General features: G+C 44.9%; 1 protein-coding gene across 5 annotated transcripts in view; it reads right to left on the bottom strand.

Annotated features, from left to right (window-relative positions):
• nisch (nischarin) overlaps window positions 1-25,098 on the bottom strand; it is a 41,774-nt gene that overhangs the window by 1,099 nt on the left and 15,577 nt on the right. Inside the window, exons 13-27 of one of the 5 annotated variants that reach the window (XM_071544882.1) lie at window positions 20,378-20,543; window positions 15,589-15,707; window positions 14,563-14,750; window positions 13,233-13,481; window positions 12,767-13,119; window positions 11,169-11,386; window positions 9,970-10,526; window positions 8,529-8,713; window positions 8,247-8,376; window positions 7,837-7,975; window positions 7,225-7,375; window positions 6,824-6,943; window positions 5,948-6,109; window positions 4,424-4,596; window positions 3,975-4,162 (exon numbers count right to left, since the gene is read on the bottom strand). In XM_071544882.1, the coding sequence (XP_071400983.1) occupies window positions 3,975-4,162; window positions 4,424-4,596; window positions 5,948-6,109; window positions 6,824-6,943; window positions 7,225-7,375; window positions 7,837-7,975; window positions 8,247-8,376; window positions 8,529-8,713; window positions 9,970-10,526; window positions 11,169-11,386; window positions 12,767-13,119; window positions 13,233-13,481; window positions 14,563-14,750; window positions 15,589-15,707; window positions 20,378-20,543 (3,098 nt within the window). Of the gene's footprint in view, window positions 1-3,974; window positions 4,163-4,423; window positions 4,597-5,947; window positions 6,110-6,823; window positions 6,944-7,224; window positions 7,376-7,836; window positions 7,976-8,246; window positions 8,377-8,528; window positions 8,714-9,969; window positions 10,527-11,168; window positions 11,387-12,766; window positions 13,120-13,232; window positions 13,482-14,562; window positions 14,751-15,585; window positions 15,708-20,369; window positions 20,544-25,098 lie in introns of those variants that run through there. The other 4 variants (XM_071544883.1, XM_071544884.1, XM_071544885.1 and 1 more) reach the window with 4 other exon arrangements.

Here is a 25,098-nt window from a genome sequence, read left to right as displayed (position 1 = left end):
TCATCTTTATAAACTATTAAATAATGTATAAATTAATACCTTAGTTAACATGGACACATTAGTAAATTACACATTAGTTAACCGTTAATTAAGTAATTCATTAATGTATCCTTATTGTAAAGTGATACCAAAAAAGGTTCAGGCAGCGGTACGTTTTAAAAGTATCGTTTCATCCCTGAATATTTCTGTTCATAACTCCACACAAAAGCAAGAAACATTTCCGTGAGCCGGACCGGTTTAACACTTTCCCAGAATGCACTGCTCTTCCTTTCTGTTTTGACTTGCATTCTGTCAAACACTGCAAACATTTGATTTATTTATTTCAGGGTCTTTTTAAGCATTTCTCCACATAACAGGCAGATTTCCAGGTCTCCCAGTACTAGAAAAGTTAAATTTTTAAAAAACCTTCAGCACTTGAAGGATCCTGAACTCTGAACCACAACCAGACTGTTCTCAGCTGCTCTGAATCTGTCAGACTCCAAAGCCTCTTTCACACATGAAACCTGGAAAATTGCCGTTTTCATTTTTCTGGTAAAAGTAGTTTATGTTATTAAAGCTCCACATGTTGTAAAGCAGGACTCCTCTTCCTCTGTGGTGATAAAGGAGTTGGATGGTCTATCTAAACATGGTGAAAGTATCAAAACTAAATCCACACAATCCATATTAGTGCAGCGAGCCTCTAAACGAGCCGTTTGGACTTCCGTAACTTTGTGGCGTCACAAAGGTTCGCTCATTATCATTTTTGTAAGAAATAACAGACTAACAAAGTGTTTTTTTCAAAGCGGTTGAGCGGTTGTCGTCGTTTATTACCGGAGAGTTTTCCCTACCTGTAGCCGCCGGGCCGCGGCGTCTCACGTTTCACTCTGGAAACGGTTAGCCGATCGGAACGGAGGGTCGTTAATATTCATGAGCCTTAAAGACACGGAGACAGAAACGGCCTGTTCTCGGTAAGGCTCAGAGAGATGCTGGAAGATGAACGTGGAGAAATGGATTGAGAGAGTTTTTGGTTCATGACATCACACACTAGTGATGCGCAGAGCAGCTCTGACGCCATCCGGATCCACATGGACGCATTAATCCACCTCCACCCACCCGAACAAATTATTTTCTACGATTTCTTTATTGTGTGTTCACTGTATTGCTGTATGAGTGTTTTCTTTAACGATTTACTTTAAAGATTAGAGAGGCTGCTTTCAGTAATTAAACATTTCCATGGTGAACTGTGCCTTTGCAATACAGTTTCATATTTATGCCGTGGTCCCGTTTCTCTCTTGTATAATAGAAATAATTGTTATTAGTGTCGACACAGCGTCTCTCTTAATGGGGAGATGCACTTATCGTTTCTGCTGCGGTGGGATCGCTGCAGGTATTTAATGAACTCAAAAAAGATTTTCTTTTTATGCGCACCCGATCACACATTACCATTATTTCTCAGTGGGATATATGTAAGCGTGATGATATGGTAATATATTACACTGAAGTAGGCTGGTTTTAAATAAATAAACAATATTTTCCTCATTAATGATCTATTATTTCACCCATCCGCTATTAATCAGAATGTTCATTTTTTATGACCCGACCCGTCCGATCCGTGGATTAACCGCTCTGCCTGCAGATATAACTGCAATCCACACACACACACACACACACACACACACACACACACACACACACACACACACACACACACACACACAGAGCTTTGAATGGACCTCAAGACACAAGATAAAACTCTGGACAGTGGAGAATATGGAGCTTTAAGACAAGACTTGCCTTTCTGCTTTTTTACCATAACGCCTCCATTCACACAATACTGACAATACTGTTAAATTCCTCTGTTGGCAGCTTCTCTTATTTCACCGTCTGTCCAGTTTTGCCGATCCTTCATCAAATGGTTTTGATGATTGGACATCGTCAAATCCTTTATGTGCTCGAAGTGATTTTCAGACTGTTCCTCCAGACAATGGCAGTGAATGGAGAGAGAAAAAAAACACAATTCTCCAGTCTGCTCTACCGGAGCAACAGATCACAGAATCACTGATTTGGGGTTTTATCACGGAGGAAGAGACACGAGCCAAGATGAATCATACTAAACTTAAGTTAAGTCACACAGATTTAATCCTCCTATTATGTTTGGGGTCAATTTGACCCTAAACATTCAACGTCTCTAAAAACATGATTCACATCATTGTTCCAGCTTGATATTTCATGACCAAAACTGGTAAACATCAAATGTATCATGATGACATGTTTTCAAGGTCCTGAACGCAGTTTGTATCCAGCGGTGTTGTCCCTGCTGTCTCTGTCCCTGCTGTCAGTCTCTGTCCCTGCTGTCAGTCTCTGTCCCTGCTGTCTCTGTCCCTGCTGTCTGTCTCTGTCGTCTGTCTCTGTCCCTGCTGTCAGTCTCTGTCCCTGCTGTCTGTCTCTGTCCCTGCTGTCTCTGTCCCTGCTGTCAGTCTCTGTCCCTGCTGTCTGTCTCTGTCCCTGCTGTCTGTCTCTGTCCCTGCTGTCTGTCTCTGTCCCTGCTGTCTCTGTCCCTGCTGTCTGTCTCTGTCCCTGCTGTCTGTCTCTGTCCCTGCTGTCTGTCTCTGTCCTTGCTGTCAGTCTCTGTCCTTGCTGTCGGTCTCTGTCCCTGCTGTCTGTCTCTGTCCCTGCTGTCTGTCTCTGTCCCTGCTGTCTGTCTCTGTCCCTGCTGTCTCTGTCCCTGCTGTCTCTGTCCCTGCTGTCTCTGTCCCTGCTGTCTGTCTCTGTCCCTGCTGTCGGTCTCTGTCCCTGCTGTCTCTGTCCCTGCTGTCTGTCTCTGTCCCTGCTGTCTGTCTCTGTCCCTGCTGTCGGTCTCTGTCCCTGCTGTCTCTGTCCCTGCTGTCTCTGTCCTTGCTGTCTCTGTCCCTGCTGTCTCTGTCCCTGCTGTCTCTGTCCCTGCTGTCTGTCTCTGTCCCTGCTGTCTCTGTCCCTGCTGTCTCTGTCCCTGCTGTCTGTCTCTGTCCCTGCTGTCTGTCTCTGTCCCTGCTGTCTGTCTCTGTCCCTGCTGTCTCTGTCCCTGCTGTCTGTCTCTGTCCCTGCTGTCTGTCTCTGTCCCTGCTGTCTGTCTCTGTCCCTGCTGTCTCTGTCCCTGCTGTCTGTCTCTGTCCCTGCTGTCTGTCTCTGTCCCTGCTGTCTGTCTCTGTCCCTGCTGTCTCTGTCCCTGCTGTCTGTCTCTGTCCCTGCTGTCTGTCTCTGTCCCTGCTGTCTGTCTCTGTCTCTTTCTGATCTCTCTGCTTGTCTCTCCTCTTTCCCCCAGTCTCCCCTCTGACGTCTCTCTGCTTCCTGTCTGTCTGTCTCGTCTCTGGACAGAAGAATCGGTTCTTTCCTGCTTCGACTCGAAAATATTTTTTTTCGCCTAGTTAGCTAATTTTTCATGTTATTTCCCCAAGAGGATCAATAAAGTGCCATCTTATCTTATCATATAATATATTTAATTCAACATATTTAACATTTTTTATTATTTAACATTTATTGTTTATTATTATGTATTATTATTTATTTATTTATTATTATATATTCATCATGTATTATTTATTTAGGTATTAATTATTATTATTTAACATTTTTCCATATTTAATTTATTTAACAATAAAAAAAATAGATATTTTCTAGTGTATCTTTAATGATGACATCACGCTGCACCAGGAGGCGGAAATAAAAAACTCCAACCAACAGTCCCGCCCCTCCGCCCCTCCCATCCAATCAAACTGCCTTTCTCTCCCTGACTGATCTCCCATTGGTTGACACTTCTGACTGATCCCTTCCTGCGTTAAGCCCCGCCCCCACATCCTGTTTCAACAGGAAATACATCACATTACAGAAGCTGGATGATAACTTTTTGGTACTATATAGAATCTTTTTAGTTAAAAGTGCCCCGTCTTTCCCATGTGAGATGAAAGCAGCATTAGTCATGTGACTTGGTTGAGGGGCGGGACTTCCTGTCTCCTCACCTGGAGGGAGGTTCCTTGGCGAAGTCCGGCAGTGGATAACTGACGTAGTCCTCGTCCAATAGGAACACATCGGTGCTGGTCAGGATCAGAGTCCTGGGCTGCAGCACCGGGGAAGGGGCGGGGCCAGAAAGAGGGGCGGGGCCTGAGAGGGCGGAGCCTGGGCTGGTCAGACTGCTGGAGACCTGGACCTGGACGGAAGGAAAGAAGGAAGGAAAGAAGGAAGGAAGGAAGGAAGGAAGGAGGAAAGCAGGGTAACAGAGGGCCGGAAGAAAGAATAATATTCTTTATTTTGCACTTTTCATAACACAGTTACAAATCGCTTTTCAAAGAAGTAAAAAAACAAAAGCAGCAGCAAAGTAATAAAATCAAAGTCTGGTAAAATAAAAGCAAGGTAAGAATCATAAAAGCAAACAACAACATGAGGTCAGACAGGAAGTGGACAGGAGCACCTGGAAGACGAGCAGGTACAGCAGGATGTTGAAGGAGCGTGAAGACGAGGAGGCGGCGCCGGCCGGAGTCTTCCTCTCTGCCACGATGAAGGTCAAGTCTCCCATCTCCTCCTCACTGGGGTAAATAAACTTCACCCTGCCGCTGTGCAGCAGCTCGTAGTTCTGCATCTTACCTGCAGGGGGAGACGCAGCAGGACCGGTCAGGACAGACAGGAAGCCCACTGAGGACAAACAGCATATTCAGACATTTTATTTACGCCGTTTTTCCTCTGATAAGTTCATTTTCTTTGTTTTCGAGAAAACATCCCATGGGAGGAAGGGATGGAGGCCTCCTACGAGAGGAGAAGGAGCAGGCGGAGAGCCGGGACGCTGGGTGGAAGTCCATCAGGGACCCGGTGGAGGAAGGACGCCTCAGGTCCGGCTCAGGGACCCGGGGCTGGGGAAGACCATCGAGGAGCTGGGCCAAGAGGCGGATGAAGCGAGCTTCTGGCTTCGGCTCAGAAGTTAGGATCAAAGGTGGGGAGCTGACTGAGACGTCCTGAGGCCGCAGGGTGGCAGAGACGTCCCGCCGGCACCAGGAGGCGTCCCGGTCACCAGGCTTGGAATTTAGTCATTTTAGGGTCAAGGCCATTTGGCCTTCGGTGTCACAAAATTTTGTAGGGCACAAAGGCCATTGAGTGAAATAAGAGGATTTGGAGCCTATAAATAACCTGTTAAGCCTCCACCCCCGTGGCGTAGTTACGAAAAATCGCGATGGAAGATGGTCTATTTATAGAAGATATGAATGTTATACTGATTTGAAAACGTGGGGTCTTCAGCTTTCAGAATCCGTAAAACAATTGTATGTCGTCCAAACTCCGTCTTATTATGAAGTCAGTCTACAATAACATGCTGGAAACTAGAAATTCCGAGCTTTCCAATGACCCTGAACGATACGACCGCCATTTCCAGGGAAAATTAGCAGTCAAACTTCACATTTTACAGTCACACTGACAAAAATCTATGTTCTTGCCAAAATATTTCACCAAGGCATATGTTATTTTCGCCAAAAACAGCAGATTTTAGTTACTGACGTTTCTACCGTAAGTTGTAAGTTGTAAGTTGTAAGGTCAGTCCAGACAGACCGGAGCTCTATGGTGGAGCTCTGGCTCTTCGTTGCCATCTGGTGGCTGTATCCAAGTACTGACACCAATGAGCCTTAAACCATTCTGTTCCTCTGACTCTGACAGTAGCAGGGCACAAATGCCACGGGGGCCGTAGGGGCGAACGGGCATCACGGCCAGAGCGAAGGCCGACGACGGCCCCCGTGAAATTCCTACCCTGCCGGTCACGGCTCCGGCACCAGGAGACGTCCCGGGAAACACGGGGGAGCGGCGTTCCCGGGACGGCTGGCGACCCTGCGGCCCGCCCCGCCTCAGGCACCGTCTGTACTCTCCATTATAACTATCATGGAAGTGAGTCGGTCACCTACGTTGTAAACCTGAAAACCGAATCAGACTTTGTAAGAACCCCCCTCCTCCGTACCGGTGTGTGTGCCGGTGAACTGGGAGTAGAAGTCCTGCTCCGACGGCTCCGGGGCCGGAAGCTGCTGCTGCAGACTGAGAGCCGACATCAACTCCTGCAGGAAAACCCCCGTCCCATAACTGTCTCTGCTGAGGCAGCACACGATCTGATCAGCTGAGCCACCTGGAGAGAGAGAGAGAGAGAGAGAGAGAGAGAGAGAGAGAGAGAGAGACAGAGAGAGAGAGAGAGAGAGAGACAGAGAGAGAGAGAGACAGAGAGAAAGAGAGAGACAGAGAGAGAGAGAGAGAGAGAGAGAGAGAGAGAGAGAGAGAGAGAGAGAGAGAGACAGAGAGAGACACAGAGAGACACAGAGAGACAGAGAGAGAGAGAGGGAGAGACAGAGAGAGACACAGAGAGACACAGAGAGACAGAGAGAGAGAGAGGGAGAGAGACAGAGAGAGAGACAGAAAGAGAGAGAGGGAGAGAGAGAGAGAGAGACAGAGAGAGAGAGAGAGAGAGAGAGAGAGAGAGAGAGAGAGACAGAGAGAGACACAGAGAGACACAGAGAGACAGAGAGAGAGAGAGGGAGAGAGACAGAGAGAGACACAGAGAGACACAGAGAGACAGAGAGAGAGAGAGGGAGAGAGACAGAGAGAGAGACAGAAAGAGAGAGAGGGAGAGAGAGAGAGACAGAGAGAGAGCGAGACAGAGAGAAAGAGAGAGACAGAGAGAGAGAGACAGAGAGAGATATTTAATTTAACAAAATAAAAACTTTTTTTTAAATTTAATGTTCTACTGTATCTTAAAGGGTGACATCGTGCAGCACCAGGAGTGCAGTGCATCTAGACTCTGCAGACCCAGAACCTGTGAACTACAACAGGAACTACGACCGCTGACCTACGACCCGGAAGTACTGGTCGAACAGTCCAACGTTGACTGACAGCAGCTCAGACAGTCTGATGGACAGACAGCAGCACAGACACACTTCTGGATCCCTGCAGTCAGTTATATCCCACACTGAGAGAGAGAGAGAGGGGGATAAAGAGAGAGAGACAGAGAGAGAGAGAGAGAGACAAAATATTGAATTTAATAGAGTCTGGTTTCAACTGATTTTACAACTGAGACTTTTACTAGTGATGGTAGCAGTAGTAGTAGTAGCAGTAGTAGTAGCAGTAGTAGTAGTAGCAGTAGTAGTAGTAGTAGCAGTAGTAGTACTACAATAAGTACTACTACTGTATGTGGTTAATTTAATAATCTTTGGCCGCTCTGACTGAACCAATCACGTCGCTTCGTCTTACGTGAGTGATGGCCGAGCGAGGAGGCGGAGTCTTCCAACAGGAAGTAGATGGCGTCGGTGGAGAGCAGCAGACAGGAAGTGAGCTCGGCCTCGGGGGATTTGTAGAGAACCACAGACAGCCACAGGACCTGTCTCACCTCCTCCAGCTCTGACTGACAGACAGGGAGAGAGACAGAGTGACTTCCTGCTGCCTGGAAGACAGACCAGAGTAGCCGAGTGCAGTCAGGAGGAGTCGACCAGCCGAACACTCCCGACTGCACACTCACTGCTCTTCTTCTTCTTCTTCTTCAGTTTTGTTTAACGGCGGCTGATAAAGAATTTAAAAGATGCATTACTGCCACCCACACTCACTGCTCTGACCACCCATACATTCAAGTTACTTATTTTTATTTTAATGTAGGCATTACAGGTGGCATTTATGGAAAATATTACATAGCGTTCTTAAAATAATATACAGACTGCTCATGGAGTGACATCTTGGAACAGATATAAAAATTTAAGTCTCTTCATTTCACTGTGGGTGTCACCTATCAGGACCATCATGTCATGTATAGTCGTGTGTGTGTGTGTGTGTGTGTGTGTGTGTGTGTGTGTGTGTGTGTGTGTGTCCTACCAGTGCAATGTATCTGTGGAAGTAGGCCAGGAGCTGCTGTCCTCCAAGCCCAGCCAGGAGCTTCAGTCCTGGGGAGAGACCGGGGGAGAGGTGGGGAGACGGCTGGTTCTCCTCCACCTGGAGCAGGGAGGAGGCGCAGCTGAGGAGGAGGAGGAGGAGGAGGAGGAGGGAGGATGGGAGGATGGGAGGATGGGGGGGAGAGAGGAGGAGAGGAGGGAGGAGCCACAAGTAAACAAATAACTTGTTTTTGGATGTTGTTTTTAGTTTTGTGATCTTATCTGTTTGGTGTGATGTATGTTGTTCTGCTGCTGGTCACAAAACAAATTTCCATGAAAACAATAAAGTTCAATCTTAACCTTAATAGTTCTACTTTTACACACAGGAAGAGGCGCTTCAGAGGCCCAGTCTACCTGCTGGAGCTCTGCGTTGTCCTGTGGCTGGTACTGGAACTGGTATTAGTACTGGTGCTGGTACTGGAACTGGTATTAGTACTGGTACTGGTACTGGTACAACAGCACTGCTCTCTGGATCGGTACTGACCTAGGAACAGAAAAACAAGGAGAGGTCAAGCAGGATCATAATATCAGGAGTAGAACAGCAGGAGGGGTCAGACAGACCCACACCACCAGGACCGAGCTGTTCGGTGTCTAAACCCGGACAGAGTGTGTGTATGAAGCGTGTCGGGTCCTCACCCGGCGCGTGCTGTCCCGGGGCGGGCCGGGCCGGGCCGGGCCGGGGCAGAGCCAGGCTCCTCGGCCCCTCCAGACAGGCTCTCCGCTGCCTCAGCTCCCCCAGGAAGGAGCTCCTGTCCCGGGACAGAGGGAACAGCAGCAGCAGGCGGCGGCCGCCCAGCAGCAGCTCCGCCACATGGCTCCGCCTACCACAGCACACACAGTCACATGAAGGGAAATATGTGCTAAATATACAGTATACTACAACTAATCACAATCAGTTTCATTATAAGGTCACATAAACACAACACAACATTATAAAATAAGAAAGACATTCATGAAATGGTTGTCTCTAACAGGTAGTATATAAGTATTATATATCCCTGGGCCAATGAGTTGAAATCCTTATTTTATTTGAACGAACAGGTTACTTTGTGATATTCAGGAGATTAGGAGTAAAATGTTTCTCATGTATAAAGAAAAATGGTCTGTTGATATATGGTATAAACAAAAATTATGAACTTATTGTCTCATAAAGAGTAGCTACACTGTGAAGTATAATTTAAACCAAAGACAAAGATCCCTATGTGCACAGTTAGGTTCAGGAACATTACTGTTAGCCCAGAGGCCGGCAGGGTAAAGCCACTCCAGAGGACAGACTCTGTTTGTTGTGTTAGGTGAAATTAAGAATGAGGTTCATTTCCTGTTTTACTGTCCTGTCTACGAGGACGTAAGGGATTTACTTTTTAGTAAAATGTCCTCTGTGTTGATTTCTTTGGGCTGGATGATTATGAAAAATTGTATTTGCCAAGCTTGGGAGAGAAGGCAGAATATTTTGTTTAAGACCGAGCTGTATAATAATCTGTAATTTTGTAATGAAATGAAATGTGTGACCACTGCAACTGTAACTTTGGTGTCTTGTAAACCCATGAGGGTTGGGCACTTTGTGTGCATGACACGAAAATAAAAGAAAATCAATCAATATATAATAATTAAAAGTAAAAATTTAAGAAACAGGAATAATTAAATTAAAGCAAATTAACCAAAACAAAGGTTAAGCTGAATCATACTAAACTTAAGTTCAAATTTAACAAAATAAAACTAAATTAACTAAATTTATACTCATGTTTAGCCAGCGTAACAGAGGCCAAACCCAGATACTCTTTGACACGGCTTCCAGTCTTTTAGCAGGAGTTTTTCTAAAAATGTGACATGAAATCGTACAAATTTGAGAAGCTGAATATAAAATTTCATATCAGAGAGTGTGTGTCTGTTGGCGACCAAACTAAACACGACAAAAACAAGCTACAAAAATCCAACTAAGCTAAAACTAACCAAAGAAAACAGAATATGGATTGATATTTAGAACTCAAGCTGGCTCAGCTCTGCTCACTCCATCGTTCAATCAATCAAATGCAAATAATCAATCGATAATCTGAACACAAACAGCCTCTCTCCCCACCTGTGGTGATGTCCAGGGTCGGGACAGGGGCTAGGAGGAGCTGTCTGTCTGGGGTGGAGCGCCACCGAGCCCAGGGGCACCCGAACCAGCCTGGAGGAGGAGGAGGAGGAGGAGGAGGAGGAGGGATGAAGCTCAGCGCCGCTCCTCTCTCTGTCGGCCAGCGCTGCGAAGTCCACCTTCAGCACCCAGAGGTGTCTGTGGGTGAGGAAGAGGAGGGAGGGGAGGCTGGGCTCGTCCCGGGACAGGATGTCAGCCAGGAGGGGGTGGGGGGCGGGGTCAGGGGAGGAGGAGGAGGAGGGGGGGAGGAGGAGGTGGGCGGGGCAGCCTCCCTGGACTCCCTGGCTCTCCTCCAGCTCCCAGGAGTTGAGGAGCGAGCGGAGGAAGAGCTGAGGGGAGCGAGGCGGCTCCGGTCCGATCTGAGACTCCGGTCCGGTCTGAGGCTCCGGTCCGGTCCGAGGCTCCGGTCCGGTCTGAGGCTCTGGTCCGGTTCGAGGCTCCGGTCCGGTCTGAGGCTCCGGTCTGGTCCGAGGCTCCGGTCCGGTCTGAGGCTCTGCAGGCTGGAAAACAAGAGAGAAGCTTTTCAGCCCGGGGTCTTGGACTTATTTCACCCATCAGCAGCTTTATAACCCCATAATTTATAATTTATATTTTAAACTGTGCAATACTGATTCTGGTAATAATTTTGTGCAATAATTATTTACACTGTTGTATATATTGTAGTATGATGCACATATTTTACATATTTCTTATTTTCTTATAATTTCTCTATGCTTATATGTATTTCTCTTCAAGAATATGAGCAACTGCAACGTAACCCAATTTCCCCTCGGGGATCAATAAAGTATTTCTGATTCTGATTGTGATTGTGATCAGCAGACTGAGGCTTTTCACGCTTCTCAAGTCGACCGCAGCCTGAAACCTCCAGAGCTTCAGTGTCGCTGCAGGAGGATTTTCTCTCCACATCCCAACAAGGAGGAAGAACCCGCCAGAATCCACCAGCAGTTCAATATATTACAAACACTTATTCTAATGCACAGCAGCAGACAGAAACACAGCGCTGAAACGCTGAGAGCTCACAGATGAAAATATTACAGAGGAAAATAACTAAATATTACAGAAATGCGTCCACAAGTGTAAATGTGCACGGTCAGCTCTTTCCCGTCACAGTAGAGGCTGAGCGGGAGGTGAACCGGTCTGACCTGAGGCCGCAGCAGGACCGTCAGCTCCGCTCCGGTCCGCCTGAGCCGCCGCGGGTCGGAGAAGAGGAACCAGCGGGTCGGAGCGGCCCGGAGCCCCAGGGCCAGGCAGGAGTCGGGCAGCCGGTCCCGGGAGCGGAGCAGCAGGCGGGAGTACGGCAGCAGGAGGTCGAGCCGCAGGCCGGACAGCACCTCCTCCACGGCCGGACTCTGCTCCTGGTCTGACAGCCAGAGAACAGATCAGCTGAACTGGATCTCTGCTGCCACCAGACAGCACAGACCCTGTCATGAAAGGACAGAGTCTGACCTTTTGTGTCTTCATCCCTGTGGCTGTTGGACCCACAGACAGTATTGTCTGTAGCTGTTGGACCCACAGACAGTATTGTCTGTAGTTGTTGGACCCACAGACAGTATTGTCTGTAGCTGCTGGACCCACAGACAGTATTGTCTGTAGCTGCTGGACCCACAGACAGTATTGTCTGTAGTTGTTGGACCCACAGACAGTATTGTCTGTAGCTGCTGGACCCACAGACAGTATTGTCTGTAGCTGCTGGACCCACAGACAGTATTGTCTGTAGTTGTTGGACCCACAGACAGTATTGTCTCCAGTCAGCTGTCAGTTGAAGCTCCGCTGCCTCTTGCTGCACCAATGAGTCCAAACTGTTTGTCAGAATATTCCAGAAAAGCTGTTTGTGTCCCACAGCAGAGAGGAAACAGACTCAGTTCCAGGAAATCACAGAACTATTTTCCTCTCCGCAGCACAGAGCTGTGGGGTGAAAGGCGGTTCCCGGCGGAGCGATCCGGTTCCGGACGGTCGGGCCGGATCGTAAACGGTAGAGTTCGGTAGAAGACGATCCGCCGAGGGGAAACGGTCGGTGCCGCCGCTTTCCGGGCCGCGGAGAGAAATACGTCGGTCGCTCTCTGTATCGTTTTCACAAACGACTTTTCTGGAATATTCTGACAAACAGTTTGGACTCATTGGTGCAGCAAGAGGCAGCGGAGCTTCAACTGACAGCTGACTGGAGACAATACTGTCTGTGGGTCCAACAGCTACAGACAATACTGTCTGTGGGTCCAACAGCTACAGACAATACTGTCTGTGGGTCCAACAGCTAAGGAGGAGGAGAGGAGTTATATAGAGGAACTAAATCAGTGAATTTATCCTTTAACATGTCAGCACACCAAAACTACCAGAACACACTTTACTGCATAACATGTCTGTTATATATTGCATATATCTTGATATTCTAATATTTTTTCCACTTATTTCAAAAAGAATATATTTAATTTTTGTTGTCATGGTCATTGTTTTACACACCCCCATACATTCTGTAATAAATTCCCCCCCATACTTCTCAGTCATACATTTTAACTGATGTTGGAAAGGTCAGTTTGTTGAGTTCAACACCCAACTGTCTCTATTCTTCTCTATTCTTCTCTATTCTTCTCTATTCTTCTTTATATTCTATTTTTCTTCACTGTATCCTAGAGCTATGTGCTGGTTAACTGACCCATTTTCCCCACAGGGTCTTTAAAGTTTCATCTCATCTCAACATGTCCAATCATGTAGGTGAATTAACAGGTTTAGGCCGGGTGTTTACCTGCGTGCTGATTGGTCCGGCTGAGGTCAGGTGATATGTACAACAGGCCCAGCAGCCTGTCCGTCAGAACCAGACACGCCTCCTTCTGCTCCACAGCCTCCTCCACCCGAAGACAGTAGCACCACAGAACGCTTCTGACCTGCAACTCCTCCTCCCCCTCCTCCTCCTCCTCCTCCTCCTCCTCCCCCTCCTCCTCCTCCCCCTCCCCCTGGTGGCCGGGCTCCTCTGGAGGACCAGCAGGGAGCGGAGTGGAGGAGGAGACCAGCACCTCCTCCATGGAGTCATCCAGACCCATCTCAAAGTAGCCGTCCCTGGAGCCTGGACTAGGAGCAGAACAACCAGGAGGGGTCAGACTGATAGGAGCAGAACAACAAGGATGGGTCAGACTGATAGGAGCAGAACAGCAAGGAGGAGTAAGCTGTGGGAACCATAGAAACCAGTAAGAAAAGGTTGCTGGTTGAATTACCTGGGACTTCCCACCTCAGTGGTTTCCTCTCTGGACTGAGAACTCCTCCTCTGCTCCTCCTCCTCCTCCTTGCTCTTCTTCTGCTCCTTGTTCTTCTTCTGCTCCTTCAGGGCAGAGCCGAGGCGCTGGGAGAGCTGGGTAATGAAGTCTTTGTTGGAGGAGAGGGGGAGGAGGCGGGAGGGGAGCAGCAGACAGCAGGAGGCGCTGCAGGAGGAGCAACTGGTTTCAACTGGTCTGGAGGGACAGGTACTGGGGGGGGGGGGGGGGGGAGAGAGAGAGAGAGAAATTGTTCAGTGATGAGTTGCCTCATGCTGCTCTTTCCCACAGATGTGGAAGGAGCAGCAGCGCTCCCTGCTGGACTCGTGGTGAATTACAGCTGCCTCCATTTAGACTTACAAGTGTTAGAACAGCAAGAGGTCTACGATTAAGTTTCTCTTTTAGGAATAAATCCTGTTTCTCCCTCCTTGATTTCAGCAACTTTTCTTTTACCTTTACTGGACTACAGTGATCTGCTCTTTATGAATGCACCTGACCAGTGCCTAAAGAAGTTGGATACTGTAAACCACTGTGCTTTACGGTGTATTACTGGCTGTGGCAATCTCCTACACCACTGTACTCTGTATTCTGCTGCTGAGTGTCTCTGTCTGTCCGCAGACTTTGGCATCGGTTGGCTTTTATATATAAATCTCTCCTTGGGCTGGTTCCTCCTTATCTGTGTACCTACATGTGTAAAAACCAAAATCAATATGGCCTGTCCTCTCACCATATTCTACAGATGTTGGTCCCCAGAGTTAGAACAGAATTAGCCAAAAAAGCTTTTAAACACGCTGCCCCTTCTTCCTGGAATAATGTACAGAAGGACCTGAAATTGTCAGAGCTGATCACTATGGGGGAATTTAAGTCAATTTTAAAGGATGGAGAAAATAGTACTCAATGTGATTGCTCCTAAATTTTCACTGAAATTGTTTTAGAAAATTGTACCTGTTTATGCATCATAACTGGATTTTTGTCCTTGACCTTGTATTGCATATTAACTGGATACTGTGTTCTCTCGTTTGTAGTGTGTGACAGTTGTATTTGTCTGTTTGTATTGTTTGTGTCTATTGTTGTAACAATGTTTATGCTGCTCTCTTGGCCAGGTCACTCTTGAAAAAGAGATTTTAATCTCAATGAGACTTTTACCTGGTTAAATAAAGCATATATATACACACACACAAGTATACTGCCTGGGAAATAGAAGTAGTATTACTATTAGTAGTAGTAGCAGTTGCAGTAGTAGTAGTATTACTGAGTATTAGCAGTAGTAGTAGTACTGTTGGCAGATACTGACCAGGTAATAGTAGTAGTAGTAGTGGTAACAGTAGCAGCAGCAGCTCCACTGTGTGTGTGTTGGAGACTGGATGTGTGTGTAGACAGACAGACAGCAGGCTGCTGGACCTGCAGACAGACAGCAGGCTGCTGGACCTGCAGACAGACAGCAGGCTGCTGGACCTGCAGACAGACAGCAGGCTGCTGGACCTGCAGACAGACAGCAGACAGCAGCATCATCACAACAACATTCATATTCTCACCATCAGTCTGACTCTTATCTGCATGTTACTCTCTGCTGCTGCAGTGACCCAGTTTCCCCACAGGATCAATACAGATGCATTCACTCTGATTCATTCATTTATCCCACTACTATAACTGGAGAGCAGTTTGTGTGTCCCACCATGGAGGAGAGGAGAGGAGAGGAGGAGGAGAGGAGGAGACAAGGACAGGAGAGGAGAGGAAAGGGGAGAGGAGAGGAGAGGAGAGGAAAGGGGAGAGGAGAGGAGAGGAGAGGAAAGGGGAGAGGAGAGGAGAGGAGAGGAGAGGAGAGGAAAGGGGAGAGGAGAGGAGAGGAGAGGAGGAGGAGAGGAGAGGAGGAGACAAGGACAGGAGAGGAGAGGAAAGGGGAGAGGAGAGGAGAGGAGAGGAAAGGGGAGAGGAGAGGAGAGGAGAGGAGAGGAGAGGAGAGGAGAGGAGAGGAGAGGAGAGGAGAGGAGAGGAGGAGACAAGGACAGGAGAGGAGAGGAAAGGGGAGAGGAGAGGAGAGGAGAGGAGAGGAGAGGAGGAGACAGGGAGAGGAGGGGAGAGGAGAGAGGAGAGGAGAGGAGGAGACAAGGAGAGGAGAGGAGAGGAGAGGAGGAGACAAGGAGAGGAGGAGAGGAGAGGAGAGGAGAGGAGAGGAGAGGAGAGGAGGAGGTTATAAATTCTAGTATATATTTATTATTTATCTGGCTGTGGTGTGGGGGGGTTTCACCCCCCCAGCTGTCAACACAGGGCTGAAACACAGATCCTCCAGGAGCAGAGAGATCAGATTGGGGCGTCTGACCTGGTGTTCAGCAGACAGGTGGTGTTGGTCGGTGTTGAGGCTGGCGGGGGGAGGTGCAGCGTCCACAGGAGGGAGAACACAGGGGGGAACTACGACTTCTTCTTCTCTGCTCTTTACTTCTGAAACACGGAACAGCACGGACAGATTAGTGCCGACTGTGAGGAGGCTCCTGCAGCCTGGGACGGGTCCACCGGTACGGGCCGCTCAAGGCCAAAATCTGTCTTTTTGGATTGAAACTGATATTTTGTGCCATCATTCGATATCTTTAAATTTGACCATTTTCAGGCAAAAATAAAAAAATATCCAGGGTTTCCCCCACAATTTTATTGTCATCAGGGTCGGAAAGCCTCTGTAACATTTAGACCATCATAGGATAATTATAAACAATAAAAACATATTCATGGTTACTCAATTCTTCAATAAATTTGTAATCTATCAAACTGCATCATGTCCATCACATCCGAGGCGGACGATGCCGACTGGACCAGATCATTTTTGATAAAAAGCCGATATCGGCCCTGTGTATCGGTTTAACCCCGGTCCACTGGCAGAGAAGACATCAGAAAGTATTTAAATACATTCAAGTTTCACATTTATTGCATTACTTTCATATCCAAAAACATCACTTAATGAAATTAAATAAAAGGGTAACACTTTACAATAAGAGTACATTAAGTAACTAATTAACAGTTAACTAATGTGTCTGGTAATCATTTACTAATGGTGTTCATGTTAACTAAGGTATTAATTTATACATTATTTAATAGTCATCTTTATAAACTATTAAATAATGTATAAATTAATACCTTAGTTAACATGAACACCATTAGTAAATTACACATTAGTTAACTGTTAATTAAGGGTTAGTTAATGCTTAATAAGCATTAACTAACATTAATGTACTCTTATTGTAAAGTGTTAGCAGTAAAAGTGTCACTACAACAGGTGCAGGCTACACTCATCTCAGCCAACTGGGACCAGGAGGATTATCAGCTAGCAGAGGTGGGACCAAGTCAACTTTACTCGAGTCCCAAGTCAGTCTCAAGTCTTGAGGCACAACTAAATATCTAGGACTTTTCAATGCAATATGGTTTTAATAGGATAAAAACTTGGTAAGAGCATCATGAGTTTGATTTCTATAATCAGTTTCAACTTCAATAAATTCAATCATTCCATACAAATTCAGAAAACAGAATTTAAATTCAGTCGTCTGCTGGAACAAATCTCATCACTTTCAATCTAAGTCATTTACACAAACACAAGATCTCAAGTCAAGACTTTAGAAACCTTTTCAAGTCATCAGAGTACAAGTCAGAGTCAAGTCCCAAGTCAGCAGAACCCAAGTCAAGTCAAGTCCCAAGTCTTCTCTTCATGCAGCAAGTCAAGTCTCAAGCAATTCAAATTGTGACTGTGAAGTCCAAGTCACGTGACTCGAGTCCCCACCTCTGTTAGCTAGTATTGTGGATTCAGTGCAGGTCAGCAGGTTATCAGCTCATGTGATCAGAGTTATTGATCAGAGTTAGTGTACTGCTGCTGTTGCCCGACCAGGTCTCTCTCGTGAATGAGACCCCGTGTCTCAATGAGATTACCTGTCTAGATAAAGGTTTAATAATAATAATAATGATAATAGTGTTAGCTAGAGAGTGGGGTGAGAAATGACCACAAGCCAAATACTGGTGAATGTTAGTCGCCGTCTCTACAGGTAACCAAATGTCTATCGTGTCCTACTCTATTCTGAGCATCTACTTGGTTGGTCAGTTAGTGAAAATGTCCGGTAGCAACTGCTGCTGTTAAACAAAAAAACGTTCCTGTCCAGCTGGAGGCAGAGCAAAGTGTCTGGAAATAAATAAAGCCAGTTGGTCTCTACAGGAGCTACAGCACAAGGGTTTTCCACTGCAGCGGTGGGCCGTCCCGTCACGGCACAGGATTAGAGTACAGTAAAGGTGTATCTGACAGCAGACACTTCCACAGGCTGCTGGCAGGAAGTCGTTTTCACTTTTCTTTTAACAATTTTAAAGTTCTAAAAAAGTATGACATGGAAATGTTTAAATCCCCAGCTGGTGGAAACAAACAGAACGAAAAGTCAAAGAAAGTTTAGAAAAAGACGAAACATAAGCAAACAACGGGAAACAGAAGAATTACAAGAGCATCACATTATGGGCTGATGAGAAAGAACAATCTCAATTCTGCTGCCCGTCTGTCTGTCTGTTGTCTGTCTGTCTGTCTGTCTGTCTGTCTGTGTTCACTTCAGTTCATCTCCACTGACAGCTGTCTGTTGTCTGTCTGTTGTCAGACAGACTGATGACGCTCTGTCTGTCAGATTTCCGTCTGTTTTGACGGACAGAAAGTTCAACCAGCTGAACTTTTTCTGGACGGACGGATTCGTCAGCGTCCGTTCAGCCAATCAGAGGCGTTCCTACGTTTGTTTTGGAAAAAATAAAACCCGTCCGACCGAAACAAAGATGAAACAGAGAAAGCCTGGTGGAGCGTTGGATGACTGGAGGTTTCCAGAATGAATTCCTGAATCCTGGTTTCTTGAATTTCTGCTGTAGAGTCTGTTTCTTCTTCTGTTCTTCTGCCTCGCCGCCATGTTGCCGCTCACAACAAACCAACACACACACATCTATCTTCTGTCTGTTTTCTGTCTGCGGCCACCGCCTTAGTCCCAACATGTACCGATCCAGACCGAACCAGACCAGGCCAAGCACGGGTCCAATAGTGCTGCTGCAGTGGAAAAACCATATCAGATCCTCATCGCATCCAGAGAATCAAACCCACCAGGCAACACTTCAGTAACTCTGGGAAAGACTTTGGCATCACAAGCTGTGTTTACATGGAGCCTTTAAATCAGAACAGCAGCCAGTCAGAATGAAAACGCCTCATATAAACTCCTCAATCAGAACAAACTGCCCGATCCGAATGAAATTTCATTCCGTTTCAGAGGCTGTTTAACTCTTTCATAACCCGGTCGATGGATAAAATTTTGTCATGTAAACACTCATCAGATCACTTTCTTTATCTCTCCTCTTTCTGCACACGCTCGCTCATTTAACGTAAGTAACGTCAATAACGTTTTTGTCTGGGAGGATTTGAATGGATGTGCTCAGTGCCCGGGGCGCTCAGTCCTGACTCCGCCTCTCCGGGCCGGTTTCGGTTTACAGGTGAAAATTACAAATGGAGCCGATCACTGCGGGGGCAAAACAAAACAAAACGTCTTTTTCTGACACTTATGGAGTCGTATGCTTTGATAAATCTGTTGCTTCATCAGAGAGAACAGCAGTAAAGAAATAACCGACGCAGCTCCATCTTTCAAAAACATAAGCCCGTGTTAGTGCTGAGTCGGTGTTTTGCGCATGTCAGAAACTTTTATTCTGATCCCATACTGTGGAGCAGGTAAACACACATCTCAATGCGATTGTTATATTTAGCGCTCATGTAAACACTTGCGTGGCGATCTTCCTTCGGAATGATTTCATTCAGAAAGAAAAAAAATGTCTCATGTAACCGCAGCTACAGATAGTTCAGAATGGGAATCTGTGAGAATACCACCAGACTTAAAGAGGAACTAAACCCCAAACCCAAATCTGTGGTGAAGCCTGACGCCTAGTGGTGAAAAGTAGGGTACCGAACTGGCCATCTGCTCTTGGCTGGTCTTCGTACCAAGTGATGTCACCTTCCATAGAGTACAACAGGTGATGACATCATTTAGTTAATCTTTAAAGAGTGACTAACCCCAAACTCAAATCTGTGTTAAGCCTGACATCTACTGGTAAAAAGTAGAGATGGGACGATACATGGAAATTCATTATATCTCAATACAACACATGTCAGTCTGTATGTTGTGTCAGGAACATGAATGGTGATATCAGCTCCATGTTATTCTGCTGTCAGGAACATGAATGGTGATATCAGCTCCATGTTATTCTGCTGTCAGGAACATGAATGGTGATATCAGCTCCATGTTATTCTGCTGTAGTAATCACTAATGAGACTCTTGACCATCACAGTTTCACAAGCTCTCCATCCAAATTATATTATTGTCACTTTGTAACGACATTTTTAAATTGTTGTTTACATTCTAGCAGCCAATGGCATCGCTGGAAAGATTTGAGTCTCAGAAATAAACAGAATTCTGCACAGTCAGACTTTGTTGTCACTGAACCCACTGAGCAAAAGACGTGATTTCAACGTCTTGTCTATGCTTTAGCTCTCATATCGCCCAGGACCATTACGGCTATGTATAGACCTATTTTAGACCAAGCAGTAAATACATTATTACAATGAATAAACATCTGTAAATACCAAAAATATGCACCAGAGAAGTCCTGTAGACTAGCCTACAAGATAATTATCTGAGGACAAGAAGTAATTTCAACATTGCGTCTATGCGTAGCTCTCATATAGTCCAGGATAATATTGTCTATGTATAGACATCTAATAAACTTTCACTTTTCAACCCCATTTAAACTTAATTTAGCCTAGACGGCTATGGCCATTTAGACGTGTTTTAAACGTCTAATCAACGTAAAATTGCTCAGTGGGAACTTTTATTGATCACATCGTATCCTGGTTGGATTGATCCTGAACCACATATTGCGTATCGAGTCGTAATGTGAGATCAGCAGATTGTCCCATCCCAAGATCAGCCAATAGCAGATGGCAGTTTCAGTAGCATGCTTTTTACCATTAGATGTCAGGCTTTACACAGATTTGGGTTTGGGTTTTAGTTCCTCTTTAAAGCCCCCTTCCCCCACCCAAACCCTCCACAGCCTGATACATACATGATTACCTTGGCTGGGGCAGGCAGCCTGCTGGGCCGGGCAGGAAGAGGAGGAGCAGGAGGAGGAGGAGGAGGAGGAGGAGGAGGTGACAGCAGGAGGAGCGACAGCAGAGGAGCAGGAGGAGGAGGAGAGGGGAGGAGGTGCAGCAGCAGACAGTCTGGTCTCCTCACTGATCTGACAACGAGAGGACAGAGAGGAGGAAGCTTTCAGAGAGAGGAGTCTCCTACAGAGTGCAGTAGATCAGTGATTCTCAACCTTTTTCATATCAAGGACCCCTGATTTAGTCCACATTAGGGCCACGGCCCCCCATTTGATGAGATTTTGTCTCTCGGACCCAAATCTGATATCTTTTATTGTTAGATATGATTTTGTCCAGAATTCCATGACTATCTGTATTGTAGGTAGAGAGACAACAGTGAAACTATGATCAAAACAGTTGATCAGTTGAACAGTTGAAGCTCCAGGACTGTTTTGTGGACTAAGAAACTTCACCTGACTTTCCATCGGTATGGGGGTGAGTAGATAATGACTGAATTTTTATTTTTGGGTGAACTATTCCTTTAACTTTGCTGTTGGTGCTCAATGCTCTGCCACCTTCCCAGTTAGTAACGCACTTTGGTACACAGTAGTTTTGTGTTATGAAAGTGTTTAAAGTTGACTTGAGTAACTCGGTGGTCTCCACTCAGTCCATGTCTGCAGGTTTTCACTCCAACCAGCCACTACAGCAGCTCATTTCACTGTTGGACCATGGACCAGGGCTGAACACCACTGTCCTACCTAGTGCACTAGATAGCATGCCATCTAGAACTCTTGGAAAAACTTTGACTGATTTGGTCAATTGATCAGAGCCAATTCAATGTATCTACTTCTAAATGGAACCCATACAACCCCATCTCCCTCTGCTTTAGCTAGCAGTGGTGAAGAGATGCTTGTGGGAAGTTCTGTTTTGCTAAAAATGTGAATAATTTGAACTTCTAAGTTAATAAATAGGTATTATTTTACTCCTTCTAAGCTCCACAGGATGGGCTTGCTGACCAATAATTTATGTTGGAAATGTCAGACAGAAACATTTTTACATGCAATTTGTGTAAACTTGTTTACCCATTTTGGGAAAAAGTACTAAAAAAAGTACACAGTACCTGTGTCACCAAGACTATGCCTACTGGGGGACCAAACAGAATTGCCCATATATCAAAATATGACTTTGCAGTGATAAATGTAGGAGTTGTCACGGCTGCCCGAATGATCCTCAGATTATAGAAAAGTATATCCTCTACAGATCTTAAAAAATGGATAGAATCTATGTTAGAAATAGTATCATATGAACACGTTAGCTAGAGTCAATGATGAAGGTGAGAACTTTAAGAAGTCATGGGACCGCTTTTTCGCTCATAGCATTGCTGGGACACGGTGATGATCTGGTTGTATTGCTATAATTGCTAAATGTTTATTTTGGTTGTTCTAAATATGTGCATTTACCATGGACCTTTGGATGTTTTATAACTAAAGGTAATAATACTGTCTGTTTGTGTATATTTAAATAAATAAAAACTTTAATAACAAAAAATAATAATAATTTGAACTTCTAGACCCACGCTAAGCTCTCAGCGCTGTCAGGAACATGTGACAGCGCCTCCTTTCCACTGAAAATCAGAAGATGAAGGCAGCAGTGGGCAGAGAGGGATGAGCAGCCCGACACCTCCAGGAACCACACAGGAACTCTGACATTTAATCAGTGAGCCATGAAAGACCGTCCTTTGTGCTGATTTCAGACCAGCTAAGAGGCCCTGTTAGGCTCACACCAGGCACAGTTTAATTAATATTCAAATTAACCGTTACATGGTCACAGATGTGCGTTTATTGGGTATTTTAAAACACCTTCCAGCATGGCTCAACCAATCAGTATTCAGTACCAGAAATATCTGTTTTACAATCTACAGTAGTGATTCTCAAAGCGGGTCCAGGTAACTCAACAAAATGAGAAGCAGTTTCATTGCACTATTATGTCACTCACTATTGTTTCACTGTCACCTCCCCACCTACAATATGAACAGTTACACAGTTCAATATTAAATATATCCAACAACAAACAGATGGAGTTCTTCTGGACAGTCTGACCGAACTGTGATCCTGATGTGGATCTAACTGGGTTCTTGACATGCAAAAGTGTGGGAACCTCTGATCTGCAGGAACACACGTCGACAACCAGTACGCTAGAGCCTTATACTGGTTTCTAGAGCCGTATACTGGTTTCTAGAGCCTTATACTGGTTTCTAGAGCCGTATACTGGTTTCTAGAGCCTTATACTGGTTTCTAGAGCCGTATACTGGGTTCTAGAGCCTTATACTGGGTTCTAGAGACTTATACCGGTTTCCAGAGCCTTATACTGGGTTCTAGAGACTTACACCAGTTTCCAGAGCCTTATACTGGGTTCTAGAGATTTATATTGGTTTCTAGAGCCTTATACTGGTTTCCAGAGCCTTATACTGTAGCAGTGCAGATAAACACTGGCACAACGATGACGGAGTGTGTTTTAATGATAGCTGATCAGTAGGAGTCTTTGAGAGTCTGGAGGTCTGTTAGTACGATACTGAATCACAGCATCGCTATCAGTCAGATCTGACTGGTGGATTTCGCTCTGTGGTGATCTCTGATTGGTCTAAAATCAGGTCAGGATTATAAATCAGCTAAAGCAGGTTTAAGAGTTGTTTTTGATCAGGGTTAATTAATTATGAAGCTAGGTTTATAGAGCTCAATATCTGATAAAGAGATATTACAACTTTCATTAAAGCTTGAGTTCAATGTTTGATAAACTGCTAACAAGAGGGTAAAGGTGCTAGAAATCCAGTCATCACACAACAGGAGTTGACTTGTGTTTTCTTTCTTTCTTTAACATTATAATGTCATATTCGCTGCTTTCTGGTGAAAACCTTGTATCTCCAAAACGTCAACTTTTCAGGAACTAAGAAAAGCAGCCTTGTTGTCAGCCATGCAGTTTCCACCAAGCGTCTCATCAGTCCAGGGGTTCTAGAAACGTCTTATCATCAGGAACATCTTATCCTTCAATTGAAGTTAAAGGATAATTCTGATTATTTTCAACCTGGGCCTTATTGTCCTAGTTTTTGCCATCATGGTGATTGATTGTGTTCAAAATTTCATCAGTTACTGACTTTCATAGCTCCAGTTTGCAGGAAGCGCTGATAAATCCCCAAAACTGATGTTACAAGGTTTTCACCCGACACAACGATACTGTTCAGTAAGTATACAAATAGATTACATGTGACGTATATTGGGAATGCAAATCAATAATTATATAAAAGCCCTAACCATTTTCCCCTTTTAATGTAGTGCTGTGAAAAAGTTTGTACACCCCTTGAATTTTTGCAGAATTTGTTCAGCTACAAAATGATTTTAAAATGAAATTATTTGAATTTTTTTGTCTGAGACCTGTACAATGTTTTCTATTACACCAAAGTAATAAGAAAATTCTATATATTTTTATGAAGTTATAAAATCCAAATAAATTATATGGTGTGCAAAAGTTAGTACACCCCTTGAGCCAATTGTGTTACTGACAAATATTTGATCAACATTTCATTTTTTTTTATGTATTTAACCTTTATTTATCCAGGTTAGCCTCATTGAGATTAAGAATCTCTTTTTCAAGAGGGACCTGGCCAAGAAAAGCAGCACAAAGTTACAGACACCACAACAAACATCTCATCACATTACAGAATTATACATGGTCAACAAACATTCAATGTTTCATATAAAAGCAATTTAAACTATGAGGAAAAACAATTACAAGTTTCACCATCCTCCCTACCTTTAACCATTGTTTTAAATTGTAATTGTAAATCCTGTAATTTCAGGTCCTTCTGGAGCTCATGCCACGCCATATGGGCTGAGAACTGAAACGCCTTTTTACCAAACTCTGTACGAGCCTTTTTTACATTCAGTAAAAACAAGTTTTGTGAGCGTAAACGGTCATTTTCGTTAGTCTGCTGGACAATGTATGTACATAAATAAAATGTCATATCTTCTGCTGCTCAGATGTCATGTTAAGGTTGTAGGTTTTAAACATTGTTTCAGAATTGTAGTAATTCTGCCTTTTTAGCCAACAAAAGCTGATAACAGGTTTGAATGGAAGGTCAGTGGGTTTCAGGGTGTGGGATGGATTCAATCTCAGAAAACTTGACTATAGTGTGGAATGTGAGGTTTACTTATGGCCTGCATTGGGCTCCAGGTCTTCATGTTTCGCTCTAATGAAACAAGGGGTTTACTTACTTTTGCACACATTTTTCATTTTAATTTTATAACTTCATAAAAATATATAGAATTTTCATATTACTTTGGTGTAATAGAAAACATTGTATAGGTCTCTTAAAAACTAGAAATAACCGCCTCGCGGTTGTACGCCTCCGCCAATAAACTTTGTTTTATCATTGTGAGGACAGTCTTTATTTATTGAACATATATAATTAATGTGATTATTAGGTCAACTTAAAGGATTTTGGTGTCTGTAGCACTTCCACATTATGATGTCACAGCGAAGTTGACCTTTGAACTTTTTGATATAAAATGTCATCACTTCATTATTTTATCCTATTAGACATTTGTGTGAAATTTGGTCATAATTAGGGCATGAATTCTTGAGTTATGGCCAAAAACGTCTTTTATGAGGTCACAGTGACCTTGACCTTTGACCACCAAATTCTAATCAGTTCAT

Source organism: Centroberyx affinis, unplaced genomic scaffold (assembly GCF_046629955.1).
Source record: "Centroberyx affinis isolate AG114_WGS23_722 - 3 ecotype Tasmania unplaced genomic scaffold, CSIRO-AGI_Caff_v1 ptg004731l_1, whole genome shotgun sequence".
In the NCBI taxonomy this organism is placed as follows: Eukaryota; Metazoa; Chordata; class Actinopteri; order Beryciformes; family Berycidae; genus Centroberyx; species Centroberyx affinis.
Note: the sequence above shows the minus strand (reverse complement) of the source record. Positions and strands in the feature narration are given on the sequence as shown.